This window comes from Pan paniscus, chromosome 17 (genome assembly GCF_029289425.2).
Source record: "Pan paniscus chromosome 17, NHGRI_mPanPan1-v2.0_pri, whole genome shotgun sequence".
Lineage (NCBI taxonomy): Eukaryota > Metazoa > Chordata > Mammalia > Primates > Hominidae > Pan > Pan paniscus.
This window is the reverse complement of record NC_073266.2, coordinates 40,851,484-40,868,915: the sequence shown is the minus strand read 5'-3', so window position 1 is coordinate 40,868,915 and position 17,432 is coordinate 40,851,484. Positions and strand designations below refer to the sequence as shown.

General features: G+C 43.2%; 1 protein-coding gene across 26 annotated transcripts in view; it reads left to right on the top strand.

Moving 5' to 3' along the window:
• Positions 1-345: 345 nt before the first annotated feature.
• TMEM241 (transmembrane protein 241) overlaps positions 346-17,432 on the top strand; it is a 202,303-nt gene continuing 185,216 nt past the window's right edge. For 15 of the 26 annotated variants that reach the window (XR_008621913.1, XR_004667496.2, XR_008621912.1 and 12 more), the window contains exons 1-3: positions 364-548; positions 7,642-7,688; positions 16,858-16,935. Coding sequence is in view for 17 of the 26 variants with exons in the window: in XM_063597226.1 (XP_063453296.1) it covers positions 477-548; positions 7,642-7,688; positions 16,858-16,935 (197 nt within the window). In the remaining 9 variants the exon portion in view is untranslated. Of the gene's footprint in view, positions 549-7,641; positions 7,689-16,857; positions 16,936-17,432 lie in introns of all 26 variants that reach the window. The other 11 variants (XR_010110105.1, XM_034943450.3, XM_063597225.1 and 8 more) reach the window with 4 other exon arrangements.

The window sequence follows — 17,432 nt, the reverse complement described above, 5'->3', positions numbered from 1 at the left end:
ATACTCAATTCCAGTTCCTTCTTCCTTCACCTTCCCTCTTTTAAGTGAACATTTGTTGCTGTTACCTTTTTTGTGTCATTTGCCAAAGCGCTACAGACTCAATGGAGAAAATTGGGAAAATTCAGGGAAGCACGGGTAATATTTTGGTCTCATAGTTTAGAGATAGCGATGAACATTTTTCTTTAAACACTGATGGGGTATTGTGAACTGCGGTATGCTTTTTTCCTCTTCTGCCACTTTCTGCTCTTTAAAAGAAGAATGACCGTCCTTCGAGGGCGCGGCCCCTTTAAGAAGGCAGACGCCGGGGGCGGTCCCCGCGCTGATTGGCGGAGCTCGGAGCCACGTGGCCGTCTCTGGGCTGCTGCCGCCGCCGCTGCCGCCGCCGCCGCCGCTGCTGCTGCTGCTGCGGGGGTCGGGCGGCGGCCAGGGGATTTGGGCAGGCACCGCGGATCCCCGGGAAGGGGACGAGTTGACAGATGTGCGTGAGGAGGTCTCTGGTCGGCCTCACCTTTTGTACCTGCTACCTGACTTCTTACCTCACGAACAAGGTGAGGGGGCGGGCGCGGGAGGCAGCGATTGCACGTAGGAGGTTTGAGTCGGAGAATCTTCCCGTGACAAACGGAGCCTCCTCCCGCTTTTTACCTCATTCTTCCTGGTGGCGATGGAGATGGAGAGCGAACCTCCTCCGTGTGTGGGATGCTCTTTCAGAAATAGGATTTGCCAGCCTGTACTGTCCCCGTTTCCTGCACTGTGAAGCACGGTACATCTCCAGGGAAACAGGATTTTTGGGCTGGCCATTTCCTGGGAACTTGGTTTGGGGCTGTGTGGACTAGTTTTAAGAGAAAGCAAGCAATTGGCTCCTGCTCCCCCGGGGAGGAAGAGTCAGAAGAAATCTGACACATCCTGCCTTTTTTCTAAACACGCCCCTGTCCCAGAGCCCCCGTGAAGTTCCAGAAGCCTTTAAATAGAAGAGATTAAGCCGTCTCCCCCTCACACTGCTGATTCCCGAATCAATTTTTTTGTACGTCTCCATTGTAAGCACTTCAGGAGTTTTTCATGGAATTATTATTTTTTAAAATAAAACGTACATTTAGTTTTAGGTTTAAACTAATGTCATGACATCATGAAAACCTTTTGGTGAGGAGGCAGAGAAGCAGTGGTGCCAGGTTTGGGGTTTTTTTTGCAAGGAGAGGGAAGCTGGCTTTAGGTTTGATACCACGCAGGGAAAGGTTGGATCCAATAGGACCGAGTGGGCATGGCTGGGGCATTACCTGCTGGCCTGGACTCTGGGCTGGCCCCAGCCAAAGTGGGAATACAGGGTGCAAGACCACCTGGCCCCACTGTGGGGTCTTACTGCGGCCTCCCCACCTGCTCCCCGCTCTTCCTTTCTCCTCTCTTCCTCTCTGGAAAAGAACCATCGACAAACAGCATTTCCTTCTACCTCCTCTCCTACAATGAATGGCTGCTGCCTTTATATATTCAGAGGATGCTCCCCAACCCCCTTTCCTTCTCCAGTTGATTTTTATTTTTATTTTTATTTTTTTGAGATAGAGTCTCGCTCTGTCACCCAGGCTGGAGTGCAGTGATGTGATCTCGGCTCACTGCAACCTCTGCCTCCTGGGTTCAAGCGATTCTCCTGCCTCAGCCTCCCGAGTAGCTGGGGCTACAGGTGTGCGCCACCACGCTGGGCTAATTTTTGTAATTTTAGTAGAGACGGGGTTTCACCATGTTGTCCAGGCTGGTCTCGAACTCCTGACCTCAGGTAATCCGCATGCCTCAGCCTTCCAAAATGCTGAGATTACAGGTGTGAGCCACTGCGCCCGGCCTTCAGTTGATTTTTAGTTATGGCGATAAGCCTTTGAAGGTCCATAAATGCAGCCTTCCTGGGAGGCAGTGATGGGTTTTACTTCCTGGCTCCACTTACTTGGCGTTTGGAACCTTACTCTTTCTAAACCTAAGTTTCTTAACTTTAAGATGGGACAAAGAGTCCTCTTGAAATTGTTGTGGCCGGGCGCGGTGGCTCACGCCTGTAATCCCAGCACTTTGGGAGGCCGAGGCGGGTGGATTGTTTGAGGCCAGGAGTTCGAAACCAGCCTGGCCAGCATGGCGAAACCCCGTCTCTACTAAAAATACAAAAATTAGCCAGGCGTGGTGGCAGGCGCCTGTAATTCCAGCTACTCAGGTGGCTGAGGTAGGAGAATCACTTGAACCTGAGAGGCGGAGGTTGTAGTGAGCCGAGATCTCACTCCAGCCTGGGCAACAGAGCAAGACTCAGTTTCAAAAAAAAAAAAAAAAAAAGAGAAAGTGTTGTTGTGAGAGTTAATGGAAATGGTGTTGGCCAGGCGCCGTGGCTCAGGCCTGTAATCTGAGCACTTTGGGAGGCTGAGGTGAGCGGATCGCTTGAAATCAGGAGTCTGAGACCAGCCTGGTAAATATGGTGAAACCCCATCTCTACTAAAAACACAAAAATTAGCCAGGCATGGTGGTGGGCACCTGTAATCCCAGCTACTCAGGAGGCTGAGGCATGAGAATCTCTTGAGCGAGGGAGGCGGAGGTTGCAGTGAGCGGAGATCACGCCACTGCACTGCAGCCTGGGCAATAGAGCCAGACTTCGTCTGAACAACAACAAAAGAAATGATGTTTGTAAGGTAGGTGGCCTAGTGCTTGCCATTGTGGCAAACTATAAGATAAACGGTCGTTACTCTGGAAGAAAAGGACAATCTTTTGTTTATACTGTGACAGTAATTAGTAACTTTTAACAGATTTGTTTTCTTCTCATGGGACAAGTAGCTAAACTAAAGGCAGTTTTTTTGTTTGCTTGTTTGTTTGTTTGTTTTTTGTAGCACCTATTCAGAAATTTGTGAATTTGTGAAATCTCTGGCTTTTTCAATTTAACTCTTCTAATTTGTCTAGCGAACCTGATGGATATAATGATAAAATTTTACTTTAAAACAGAATAACCTTTCTTTTATTTCCACATAATCACTAGAAGGGGTAGATTAACACATCTGTCATGAAAGCCCATGAGCCATGGCATTGGTTAGATAAAAAACATTTTATCTAAGCAAAAAAAATGCAGACAAATAGCATTTAGTTCTTAGAAATTAATGCCCCTCTTTGGATGTACATTTTCTTTCTTTCTTTTCTTTTCTTTTTTCTTTTTTTTTTCTGAGACACAGGCTCACTCTGTCACCCAGGCTGGAGTGCAGTAGTGTGATCTCGGCTCACCACAACCTCCGCCTCCCAGGTTCAAGCGATTCTAGTGCCTCAGCCTCCCGAGTAGCTGGGACTACAGGTGTGCACCACCATGCTGGGCTAATATTTATATTTTTAGTAGAGATGGAGTTTTGTCATGTTGGCCAGGCTGGTCTTGAACTCCTGACCTCAGGTGATCCGCCCGCCTCAGCCTCCCAAAGTGCTGGGATTACAGTCATGAGCCACCACTCCTGGCCTGGATGTACATTTTCATCTGTGGCACTTTTTCAAAATTTTTTGGAGCCCCACGGCCTTTTATAAATTTTTGTTTGTTTGTTTTTTGAGACAGGGTCTTCTTCTGTCACCCAGGCTGGAGTGCAGTGGTGCAATCATGGCTTACTGTAACCTCTGCCTCCTAGGCTCAAGCGATCCACACACCTCAGCCTCCTCAGTAGCTGGGACTACAGGCGTGCGCCACCATGCCTGGCTAATTTTTGTATTTTTTTTTTTATAGAGGCGAAGTTTTGCCATGTTACTCAGGCTAGTTTTTAACTCCTGGGCTCAAGCGATCTGCCCACCTTGCCTTGGCTTCCCAAATGCTGGGATTATAGGTATAAGCCACCGTGCCCAGCCAACAAATTTAATAAAAGGACAAAATACCTTCCATGTGCATAATGCATCTAGGTATTAGATGAAATTAAACCAAATTGTTTGGTCCCAGGGATATATAATCTGAATAATCGAAATCATAGCTGACCAAGGGTCCCGAGAATGTAAATACAATGGTTTGGAATGCTTTGGCTTGGGGATGTTGGGAAGTGTCAGAGCTAGTGGAAAGAGTAGGTCAAGAACAGCAGAAGGCGGGAAAGAAGGGGAGACCAAGGAGATTGTCTACAGAGGGAGGAGGAAGTGAGCTCGAGAGTGGAGGAGAGGAGATGGGAGAGCCAGGTAGGTTGTACATTATGGGACTCTGGTGAGGAACTTTATATCTCTTATAAGCTTGAACCTTTTATGGCCATGGTTTCATCTTCTCAAGCAGGATGGTGATGCTCCCTTCCGGTAACCAAGGCTGGGTGGGTCGGCTTGGACTAAGTAGAGGCCAACTGGGAAGAAATCTGCAGTGGACACCCCATGAGCATATTCATTCTACTATGAGCATATTCTATTATGAGCATATTGTACTCTAATGTGGCAGAGAGCATGTAATTTCTCTGCCACATTAATTTTCTTTTGAATTAGTGAAGTTTTTTTTTGTCTAAAGTAGAGGATGCTCTCTTCTAGTTTTTTGAAGCCTCCATTTCAGTTTATTTCCATTTTTTTTAGTGTAATTTTCTCCTTCAGCAGTTCCCCTATTTATTCGTAGAAAGAAAATTCTTTTGAAAAAGATCTTATATAGCTCATTCTGACCCCCTTCTATTGTTTGAAAGAATGGTCGATATTTGTTAGAAGTTTGAAACAGCAAGTGTGCTGTCAAAGGAAGCTGCCCTAGGTAGGGAGGGAGGAGAAAGCACCACACCCTTGAGCTCTGGCTTGGTGGCCTGGGCTGGCCCTGGCTGATGACGTGTTCCTCCGTCCTTTGGGAGGTTCCAGCTGTAATCAGGCCCTAGGCAGCCAGCTGTCCTTCTTCCCCTCATAGCAATTGAGCCTTCAGCTCAGAGGCAAAGTTCATTTCTGTTCTGGACAAGTGGTTGGCATCTGTAAAATACAAAGAATTTATTAAATTAATAAATACTAAAACCTCAGTGAAAATAAATGGGTAAACGGCAGAAGTAGACGATTCACTGAAAAAAGAGTTACAAGGCCAGGCACAGTGGCTCATGCCTGTAATCCCAGCACTTTGAGAGGCCAAGACAGGTGGATCATCTGAGGTCAGGAGTTCGAGAGTAGCCAAAAATTAGCTGGGCATGGTGGTGCGTGCCTGTAGTCATTGCTACTTGGGAGGCTGAGGCAGGAACACCACTTGAACTGGGAGGCAAAGGTTGCAGTGAGCCAAGATTGCATCATTACATTCCAGCCTGGGTGACAGAGCAAGACTCCATCTCAAAAAAAAAAAAAAAGAGTTACAAGTGGATAATAAGCATAAGAAATTTGCTTGCATGCCTTTCAATGGCTCCAATTTTTTTTTTTTTTTTTTTTTTGGAGACAGAGTCTTGCTCTGTTGCCAAGGCTGGAGTGCAGTGGTATGATCTTGGCCCACTGCAACCTCTGCCTCCCATGCTTAAGTGATCCTCCCACCTCAGCCTCCCAAGTAGCTGGGACTACAGGCTTGCACAACCATGTCCGGCTAATTTTTGTATTTTTTGTCAAGATAGGGTCTCACCATGTCGCCCAGGCTAGTCTTCAACTCCTGGGCTCCTGCCTTGGCCTCCCAAATTGCTGGAATTACAGGCGTCAATGGCTCCCAAATTGCTCCTTCTCTTTCTTTTTTTTTTTTTTTTTTTTTTTGAGATGGAGTCTCACTCTGTCACCTAGGCTGGAGTGCAGTGGCTCAATCTCAGCTCACTGCAACCTCCACCTCCCGGGTTCAAGTGATTCTCCTGCCTCAGCCTCCTGAATAGCTGGGGTTACAGGCGCATATCACCACGCCCGGCTAATTTTTGTATTTTTAGTAGAGACGGGGTTTCACTATGTTGGTCAGGCTGGTCTCGAACTCCTGACCTCGTGATCCTCCCGCCTCGGCTTCCCAAAGTGCTGGGATTACAGGCATGAGCCACCGCGCATGGGGCTCCTTCTCTTTCCTCAAGAACCTCATTGCTAGGGCTTTGCTGTTCAATAGAATAGCATTTTGTCTGAGCAACACTTCTCAGTGATGTGAGGAATTGCGTTTCCTTTTTCTCTGTTCTTTAGCAAGGTGAGGCAAGAGCTTCAGAATCTTTGATTTCCTCCAGTATGTAGGCCAAAACTAAGCACACAGTAAACTAAATATTTATTGTCATAATGAAGCTTGTTAAGGGCATTTCAGGCTGTGACTCAGATGCTCAGTTAATCCTTTCCTTTTCTCCATATAAGAATAAAAATATCAGAAAAGTAGGGAAGAGCATATTGAATTATGTAGTAAATAGATTTCAAGGAAGAAGAGGAAGTGTAGAACAACGCATAAGCAGTTAGCCATAATTGTGGCATTTAGGAGCTCAGACAAGGGGAATTCTGTGTGGACTAATCCCTGGGAAAAAAGTAGATATATAAACTTGCCCAGCACCAGTCCACTCCATTTTTTTAGAGCATGTGAAGGATCAGCAGAGTCCTTGCCTAAAGCCGTTTAATGGTTTTAGACTTAAAAAAGTAAATTCTACTTGGTCAATAATAGGAAAAAAATGGAAAAGATACCCAGAAGGATAAAACACAATTCCTTCACTCATAAAGTGCTATAAATTCAATCAATTAATATACATAAATATACATAAGAGAAATAGAAATTGACCTTAACTGAGTTGGTTTTAAAAAAGTCCATAACATGCTAAAACACAGCAAAAACTATGACTCCTATGCAGAATTGGTTTGAAAAAATCATTTAATGCAAACAACATACAAAATCCTAAAATGCAGAATTAGTTTGGAAAAAAGTCATTTAATACAAAAGACATACAAAACCCTAAAAATTGAAGGACAACAAAGGAAAGAAAGACTAGGAGGTGATTTTACTTGAAGAGAAACAAAGAAAGGATTGGATTTTTAGGTAAACTGGACCATAGATGAAGTGGATACCCTGAGAGAACAGACTGTGTCCAGGGACTTGTCTGAATTACTCTGGGGCTGCTACAGTTACAATGTGACATTTCTGACATCTGGGAAGGTGCTGAGTGTTCCAGCATCTATAACATCAGACCCAGCTGCTGTGCTTCCATGTTTGCTCATGACGCCAGCTCCATTTCACCAACTAAAAGGCAGCCAGGCTTCTGGTAGCCCTGGGAAAAAGCGGCTCAATCTCTTTTTTCTTTTCTTTTTCTTTACTTTTTTTTTTTTTTTTTTTGAGATATACTCTCACTTTGTTGCCCAGGCTGGAGTGCAGTGGCGTGATTTCTGCTCACTGCAACCTCTGCCTCCTAGGTTCAAGCAATTCTTCTGCCTCAGCCTCCTGAGTAACTGGGACTACATGTGCGCACCACCACGCCCAGCTAATGTTTGTATTTTTAATAGAGACGGGGTTTCACCATATTGGCCAGGCTGGTCTCGAACTCCTCACCTTGTGATCTGCCTGCCTCAGCCTCCCAAAGTGCTGGGATTACAGGCATGAGCCACCGTGCCCAGCCGGCTCAATTTCTTTAGTATGACTTGGGAGGTCATTTGTTTGCCCAGTTTGTGATTTTGGTGGGAATAATGGCCTTTTTAAAACTTGAATTTACTTAGGTTATGTGGTTATGTTTTTTAATAGAAGTGTCTTTGATTATATGCTTTGTCAATTTTCTATCATTTGAAATGTCCAGTAATTTGGTGTTTGTTTTTCAGTATGTGCTGTCTGTCTTGAAATTTACCTACCCTACATTATTCCAAGGGTGAGTATCTTCTTTGCTCTTTATATACATTTTTAGGCCAACCAACATCATTCTTTGAAATAGTTTTAATAACTGCATAGATTTTTTTTGTCAAATAGACATATTGTAAGATATTTAGCCACCTTATTAACAGACATTTATGTTCTATTTTGGGGGTATGAAAACAATGTTACTAGACATTTTTGTGTTAAAGTCGGCCAGATTTCCAACTATTTCTTTGGGATTGATTCCTACATAAGAAATTTGGTTTAGGCTAGGCGTGGTGTCTCATTACTATAATACCAGTGCTTTGGGAGGCTGAGGCAAGAGGATTGTAGGAGGCCAGGAGTTCAAGACCAGTCTGGGCAACATAGCAAGACACTGTCTACAAAAAAAAATAAAAAAGAAAACTGGCTAACCATATGCAGAAAAATGAAACTGGACCCCTTTGTCTCACCATATACAAAAATTAACTCAGGATGGATTAAAGACTTAAATGTAAGATCTCAAACTCTAAAAATCCAAGAAGAAAACCTAGGAAATACTTTTCTGGACACTGGCTTAGACAAAGAATTTATGGTAAGTCCTCAAAAGCAAATGCAACAAATACAAAAATTGACAATTGGGACCTTATTAAACTGAAGACTTTCTGAACAGCAAAAGAAACTATTAACAGAGTAAACAGACAGCCTACAGAATGGGAGAAAATATTTGCAAACTATGCATCCAACAGAGGACTAATATCCACAATCTATAAGGAACCTAAATAAATCAACAAGAAAAAAACTAAATAATTCCTTTAAAAGTGGGCAAAGTCCATGAATAGACACTTCTCAAAACAAGACATGCAAGTGGCCAACATATGAAAAAATGCTTAACATCACTAATCATCAGAGAAATGCAGATCAAAACCACAATGAGATACCACCTCATACCAGTCAGAATGGCTGTTATTAAAAAGTCAAAAAATGGCCGGTGTGGTGGCTCATGCCTGTAATCCCAGCACTTTGGGAGGCCAAGGTGGGAGGATTACCTGAGGTCAGGAGTTCAAGATCAGCCTGACCAGCATGGTGAAACCCCATGTCTACTAAAAATACAAAAAAATTAGCCAGGCATAATGGCACATTCCTGTAATCCCAGCTACTTGGGATGCTGAGGCAGGAGAATGGCTTGAACCTGGGAGGCGGAGGTTGGAGTGAGCTGGAGGTTGGAGTGAGCTGAGATTGCACCGTTGTACTCCAGCCTGGGCAACAAGAGTGAAAATCCATCTAAAAAAAGGCAAAAAATAACATGTTGGCGAAGTTTTGGAGAAAAGGAAACGTTTATACACTGTTGGTAGGATTGTGAATTAGCTTAGCCCCTATGGAAAGCAGTTTGGAGACTTCTAAAAGAATGAAAAATAGAATTACCATTTGACCCAGCAATCCCATTACTGGGTATATACTCAAGGAAAATAAATTCTTCTACCAAAAATATACCTACACTCACGTGTATTTTATCACAGCACTATTCATAACAGCAAAGACTTGGAATCAACCTAGGTGCCCATCAACAGTGGATTGGATAAAGAAAATCTGGTGTATATATATACCATGGAATACTACACAGCCGTAAAAAAGAGCACAGTTATGTCCTTAGCAGCAGCATGGATGTAGCTGAAGGTCATTATCCTAAGTGAATTAACACAGAAAGAGAAAACCAAATACTGCATGTTTTTACTTATAAATGGCAGCTGAACATTGGGTACACATGGACATAAAGATGGAATAGTAGACAATGAGGATTCCCCAAGGGGAGAGTTAGGGAGAGAGGTAAGTAAGGATTGAAAAACTACCTATTAGGTACTGTGTTCACTGTCTGGGTGACAGGATCAATAGAGGCCCAAACCAGCATCATGCAATGTACCTGTGTAGCAAATCTGCACATGCACCCCTTGAATCTTAAAAAAAAAAAAAAAATTAGCTAGGCATGGTGACATGAACCTGTAGTCTCAGCTACTCAGGAGGCTGAGACAGGAGGATTGTTGGACCCTAAGAGTTAGAGGCTGCAGTGGGCTGTAATCATGCCACTGTACTCCAGCTTGGGTGACAAAGTGAGATCCTGTCTAAAAAACATAAAAATTAATAAATTTGGGTTAAAGTGCATGAACTTCTTTAGTATTCTCCTTGAATATTAACATATTCTTTTCCAAAAATGTTTTACCAATTGACATTGCCACTCAGCCTCTATGTGAACATTTCTATAATATTGTACTCAAACTGTGATTCTCTTTGCTGATTTCATGAGCAAAAGGTATGTTGTTTTGTCATATAATTTTTTAGATTATTCATCAAGGTGGACAATTTTCTTATGCATATTATCCACTTGTATCTCTTTTTTAGTGAATTGTCTAGTTGTGCCTTTTACCCATTTATTTTCATTGAGGTTTTAGTGTTTTTCTTATTAATTTAATACATTTTTTTTATTATTATTATACTTTAAGTTCTGGGGTACATGTGCACAATGTGCAGGTTTGTTACATATGTATACATGTGCCATGTTGGTGTGCTGTGCCCATTAACTCGTCATTTACATTAGGTGTATCTCCTAATGCTATCCCTCCCCTCTCCCCCCAACCCATGGCAGGCCCCTGTGTGTGATGTTCCCCACCCTGTGCCCAAGTGTTCTCATTGTTCAATTCCCACCTATGAGTGAGAACGTGTGGTGTTTGGTTTTCTGTCCTTGCGATAGTTTGCTCAGAATGATGGTTTCCAGCTTCATCCATGTCCCTACAAAGGACGTGAACTCATCCTTTTTTATGGCTGCATAGTATTCCATGGTGTATATGTGCCACATTTTCTTAATCCAGTCTATCATTGGTGGACATTTGGTTTGGTTCCAAGTCTTTGCTATTGTGAATAGTGCCGCAATAAACATACGTGTGCATGTGTCTTTATAGCAGCGTGATTTATAATCCTTTGGGTATATACCCAGTAATGGGATGGCTGGGTCAAATGGTATTTCTAGTTCTGGATCCTTGAGGAATCGCCACACTGTCTTCCACAATGGTTGAACTAGTTTACAGTCCCACCGACAGTGTAAAAGTATTCCTATTTCTCCACATCCTCTCCAGCACCTGTTGTTTCCTGACCTTTTAATGATCGCCATTCTAACTGGTGTGAGATGGTATCTCATTGTGGTTTTGATTTGCATTTCTCTGATGGCCAGTGATGATGAGCATTTTTTCATGTGTCTGTTGGCTGTATAAATGTCTTCTTTTGAGAAGTGTCTGTTCATATCCTTTGCCCACTTTTTGATGGGGTTGTTTGATATTTTCTTGCAAATTTGTTTGAGTTTTTTGTAGATTCTGCATATTAGCCCTTTGTCAGATGGGTAGATTGCAAAAATTTTCTCCCATTCTGTAGGTTGCCTATTCACTCTGATGGTAGGTTCTTTTGCTGTGCAGAAGCTCTTTAGTTTAATCAGATCCCATTTGTCAATTTTGGCTTTTGTTACCATTGCTCGTGGTGTTTTAGTCATGAAGTCCTTGCCCATGCCTATGTCCTGCGTGGTATTGCCTAGGTTTTCTTCTGGGGTTTCTATGGTTTTAGGTCTAACATTTAAGTCTTTAATCCATCTTGAATTAATTTTTGTATAAGTTGTAAGGAAGGGATCCAGTTTCAGCTTTCTACATATGGCTAGCCAGTTTTCCCAGCACCATTTATTAAGTAGGGAATCCTTTCCCCATTTCTTGTTTTTGTCAGGTTTGTCAAAGATCAAATGGTTGTAGATGTGTGGTATTATTTCTGGGGGCTCTGTTCTGTTCCATTGGTCTATATATCTGTTTTGGTACCAGTACCATGCTGTTTTGGTTACTGTAGCCTTGTAGTATAGTTTGAAGTCAGGTAGCATGATGCCTCCAGCTTTGTTCTTTTTGCTTAGGATTGTCTTGGCAATGTGGGACCTTTTTTGTTTCCATATGAACTTTAAAGTAGTTTTTTCCAATTCTGTGAAGAAAGTCATTGGTAGCTTGATGGGGATGGCATTGAATCTATAAATTACCTTGGGCAGTATGGCCATTTTCACGATATTGATTCTTCCTATCCATGAGCGTGGAATATTCTTCCATTTGTTTGTGTTCTCTTCTATTTTGTTGAGCAGTGGTTTGTAGTTCTCCTTGGAGAGGTCCTTCACATCCCTTGTAAGTTGGATTCCTAGGTATTTTATTCTCTTTGAAGCAATTGTGAATGGGAATTCACTCCTGATTTGGCTCTCTGTTTGTCTGTTATTGGTGTATAGGAATCTGATAAATTCTTTATATTTTAAGGAGCTCAACCTGTTGTCCATCATGTTTTTGGAAATAATTTTTGCAATTTGTTCTTTGCCTCTTAATTTGTTTATAATTATTTTGATTATTTAAATATTTTTTATGTGGTCAAATATATTGATTGTTTCTTTCATGATTGCTTCCATTGCTTTTATGTTTTTTTCTTCTCCATCATAAAACCATTTAGATATTCACCTATATTTCATTAAAGCTTTATTCAAGTTTTAATCCTTGTCAGTTTAATTTAGTGTATGGTGCAATGTGAGGAAATTGTCCCTTCCCCAGTAGTTAACTAATTTATACTGGCCTCATTTATTCTATAATCCTTCCTTTTGCCTTATGCCCAAAGGCATAATCATCATTTAGATATTCACCTGTATTTCCTTAAAGCTTTATTCAAGCTTTAATTGTTGTCAGTTTAATTTAGTGTATGGTGCAATGTAAGGAAATTGTCCCTTCCCCAGTAGTTAACTAATTTATGCTAGCCTCATTTATTGTATAATCCTTCCTTTGGCCTTATGTCCAAAGGTATAATAATCTGTATATGATTGTTAATATACAACAATATATATATTATACAACAATATAATATACAACAACGACGGTTGGACTTACAATTGTTTGACTGTACAATGGTGTGAAAGCAATATGCTTTCAGTAGAAACCATACTTCAGCTTTTGAGTTTTGCTCTTTCCCAGGCAGATATGCCATACAATACTCTCTCCTGATGCCGGGCAGTAGCAGCAAGTGGTGAGCTGCAGCTCTCAGCCAGCCACACTAATATAAATGTTCTGAACATGTTTGTGGTAGGCGAGGCCAAGCTCTGGTGTTCAGTAGGTTATGTGTATTCAATGCTCTTTCAGTTATGACATTTTCAATGTATGATCAATTTGTTGGGATATAACCCCATTCTAAGTTGAAGAGCATCTGTATAAAGTCATTTTTTTGGCTGGACGCAGTGGCTCACACCTGTAACCTCAGCACTTTGGGAGGCCAAGGTGGGAGGATCTCTTGAGGCCAGGAGTTTGAGACCAGCTTGGCCAACATGATGAAACCCTGTCTCTACTAAAAATACAAAAATTAGCCAGGTGTGATGGTGAGCACCTGTAGTCCCTGCTACTTGGGAGGCTGAAACACGCAAATTGCTTGAACCCAGGAAGTGGAGGTTGCAATGAACTGAGATCATGCCACTGCACTCCAATCTGGGCAACAGTGCAAGACTGTCCCAAAAATAAAAGATAAAAAATAATAAAGGCATTTTTCTAGGGTCTCTTTTTGGGTAAGTATTTGTCAATTTTGATGTTAAGGGACTAGTGCTGAATTGTTTTAATTATTAAACCATTTAAATATGTAGTAGAGCAAGCCATCCCTCATTCTTCTTTTAAAAAAATGTTTATTATATTATCACCACTTTGTTATTTCAGGTGAACTTTAAAATACTTTGTGAAGCTCCTCCCTAATATTTCATAGCAAACGTGTTTGTTTTTGTAGAGGCAGGCTCCCTCTCTGTCACCCAGGCTGGAGTACAGTGGCATGTACTCCATAGCTCTCTGCAGCTTTGAACTCCTGGCCTCAAGCGATCCTCCCAGGATTACAGGTGTGAGCCACTGTGCCCAGCCTCATAGCAAAAGTTTTAAAGTGTCTTCTGTGATTATGGGTATTTTAGTCAATAAAGCTGGGATACTGGTTTCTCTCTTACAGAGTAGCAAGCGTTTTTTTGGTTCTGGTTGTCTTTCCACATCTCTAAAGGTAGAGGGACTTAGCGAATGTGCATAGGAAAGGGTAATCTCTACGCTTGGATTGCCATTCTTTTCCCTATCCTTGGATGAGACAGACTGAATGCACCTCCCCCATAGAATGTAAGATCTACAAAGGCAGGAATTTTGACTTACCCGTTTTGTCACTAGAGTATTCCAAGTGCCTAGAACAATGCTTGGTGTCTGGTAGGGCAGAGTAACGTATTCTGCAGATGCCTGGGGTACATCAGTGAAGGAAACAGATCCCTGCCCTCATGGAGCTTGCTTTTTAAATTCCATCTGTTCCTTAAATTCACCTGCAGTGAATGGTTACCCTCCATTTAACTGCACAACTCAGAACCTGGGAGTGATTCTTGTTTCCTTTGTCTCCTTCATCTTCAACATCCGGTTAGCCACCAGGGCCTCCTAGACATCTTCAGCATCTGTCCACTTTCTTCATCCATCTTGCCCCTTTCTGGGCCACTGTCATCTCTCCAATTACTATAAAAACTCCTAACTTACTTCTTTACCCCTAGTCTTGCTTCTCTCAGTAACATTCCCTCCCTTGTAAAGAGAGGGAGCTTCCCCAAATGTAAATGCGACGTGTCACTCCCATGTCTGGAACCCTTCAGTGAGTCCCCAGTTTGAAGTCCCAGCTCCTTATGATTGACGTGGTCCTTCAGGATCAGCCCCTTCTCTCCAGGGTCAGCCCTTGTGGCCCCCTCTCCAGTGCTCCAGTGCTGGGGTCCAGACCAAATGAACTTCTCCAAGAAGCTTTGAAGCAAGCCATTGTTGCTCTCACTTCTGGGCCTTTGTCCCTTCTGGGTCTTCTGCTTTGAACACACTTTGGGTTTTTGCTCAAATTTATTTTCTCTAGGAAGTCTTACCCACTCACTAGACTAGGTTAGTTGCCCTCAGTAGAGTGGCTTATAGTACCTGGTACACTTCCTTTTAGGGCTTCACACAGTTTCTTGTAATTATTGATTAATTACCTTACTTTCACTAGACCGGGGTTTCTCAACCTTGGAATGACATTCCAGCCACTGACATTTTGAGTTGGATAATTCTTTGTAGTGGGGACTGCCCTGCACATTGTAGGATGTTTAGCAGCATCCCTGGCTTCTACTGGCTAGATTCCAGTGGCATACCTTCCACTCCTCTCCCCTGGTTGTAACAACCAAACATTTCTCTAGACACTGCCAAATGCCCCCTGGAGGGGAAGATCGCCTGGTTGAGAATCACCGTACTAGACCAAACTGTTTGAAGGCAGGACCCACATTTGGTGTGTTCTGCTTGGCTGGGTCAGTGAAACTTCACACAGGATATGTGCAAACTGGGTGTTATAGGCTGAGCAGGTGTTCACTACAGACAAAGAGATGGGAAGAACATTATGGGGCAAGAGGATGGCACACCCAGACTCCTAGAAGTATGACATGGCCTGGCATGTTCCCAAGGCTGTGGGCCATCTGCTGTGGCTGGAATGTGGCTGCACACAGCAGACAGACAGGAGCTGACTGTGGAGAGGGGCGGGTGCAAGTCCCAAAGGACTTTATGTGTCACACCCAAGTGACTTGTCCTTTAGGCCAGAGTTCTCAACTGTAGTGTCGCAACACATGGGTGTGTTGTGGTCATAGTTACTTCCGAGGTGAGGTGTCTCAAGTCATTTATCATGAAAAACAGGGTTTTGACATTTATGAATGACTCAAGTAAAATAAAAAAGCAATCAGAGCAAGCAGCTGTTCCTCTCACTCATTTGGCATTCTGATGTGCTTTCTGCATTGGGAGGGGGAGGGGTGTTTGTGACCTGTGCTGCCCCTGCACTGTGCATGCTGGGGGCTGTGTGTCTCAGGTGAGCTTCATGACCCCGAATGTGTTGTTGGCAGAAAAGAGGCTGAGGGTTGCTGCCTGTGGCACCAGGAAGAATCATCTGTTTTTAAAACAAGCGAGTAGCTCAATTAAATTTGCATTTTAGGACAAACCCTTTGACTGCAAAGTAAAGAATGGATGGGGGGCAACCTTGGAGAGAGGGGGACCAGTTAAGGGACTAATGCTGTGAGCCAGGCATGAGATGATGAGAGCCTGAATTGAGACAGAGGCAGGAGGGTTGGTGGGGAAGACTTCAGATTTGAATGCTGTTATGGGGATAAATAAAATCAATAGGATATTGTGCTTAGACGAGGGAGGTGAAGGCCAAAGAGGTGAGGTGGAATGCCACCTAAGTTTCTGGTTTGGCTGATTGGGGATAGGGAGGATGATTTGAGGGAGAGGTTCGGGGTAATGATTTAGGCATGTTATCACTGGGAGCTTGGTAGGGAGGATGGGAGGGGGCTGAGGGTTGAAACGGTATCTATTGGGCACAAGGTATACTATTCAGTTGATGGACACTGGAAGCCCAAACCTCACCATTACTCACTATATCCATGTAACAAACCAGCATATATACCCCCAAATCTATGAATAAAAACAATAATAATAATCGTTGAGAGCTTGTGGGAGATATTGTGGCAGTATCCAAGTGAGAACGGGGATTTGGGAATCATCAATGTAGAGGCAGTGGGAGAAGCAGTGGCTATGAGTGAGGCTGTTCAGGAAAAGTCTAGAATAAGAGGAGAAGAGGCCAGGCATGGTGGCTCAAGCCTATAATGCCAGCACTTTGGGAGGCCAAGGCAGGAGGATCATGAGGTCAGGAGATCGAGACCACCCCGGCTAACAGGGTAAAACCCTGTCTCTACTAAAAATACAAAAAATTAGCCAGGCATGGTGGCACGCGCCTGTAATCCCAGCTACTCAGGAGGCAGAGGCAGGAGAATCGCTTGAACCTGGGATGCGGAGGTTGCAGTGAGCTGAGATTGCAACATTGCACTCCAGCCTGGGCGACGGAGCGAAACTCCGTCTCAAAAAAAAAAAAAAAAAAAAAGAGGAGAAGAATGTCAATGTCAGTACTTGCTGGACAGCTGGACTCAAGGAAATAGTAGAGATTGAGAAGGAAAGGTCTGAGAAATGGGATAATTGGGAGAGAGTAGGAGAAAAGAGTAGTAAATAGAGTTGAACTTGTCTCTTTGTGTCAGTCAGCAGATCTGCTGGGGCTGGATGGTGTTGGAGACTGTAGCACTCTATGAAATTCACATTGCCCCTTGTCCTTTCCAGGTGGCAGACGCTCATTGGTGGACTTTTGCTTCATGTGTCCTGGAAACTGGGCTGGGTAGAGATCAACAGCAGTTCAAGGTATAACCTCTCTATGCTGGACTCATGCATGATTCACACTCTGCTTGCTTTTGATATTATATAATTTCATATGGTGTTACACTGGAAACACAGAGGTTTATTTATTTACTTATTTATTTATTTTTGAGACAGAGTCTCACTCTGTCTCCCAGGCTAGGGTGCAGTGGCATGATCTTGGCTCGCTGCAACCTCTGCTTCCCAGGTTCAAGCAATTCTCATGCCTCAGCCTCCTGAGTAGCTGGGATTACAGGCGCACACCACCATGCCCGGCTAATTTTTGTATTTTTAGTAGAGACGGGGTTTCACCATGTTGGCCAGGCTGGTCTCGAACTCCTGACCTCAAGTGATCCACCTGCCTTGACCTCCCAAAATGCTAGGATTACAGGCGTGAGCCATCATGCCCAGCCAAAACAGAGGTTTGTTTGATTTGTTTAATCTCTTAGTTCCCTTCTAACCGTGCGGTTTAGTGATTTTATTTTCAGATAAAATTCAAATAG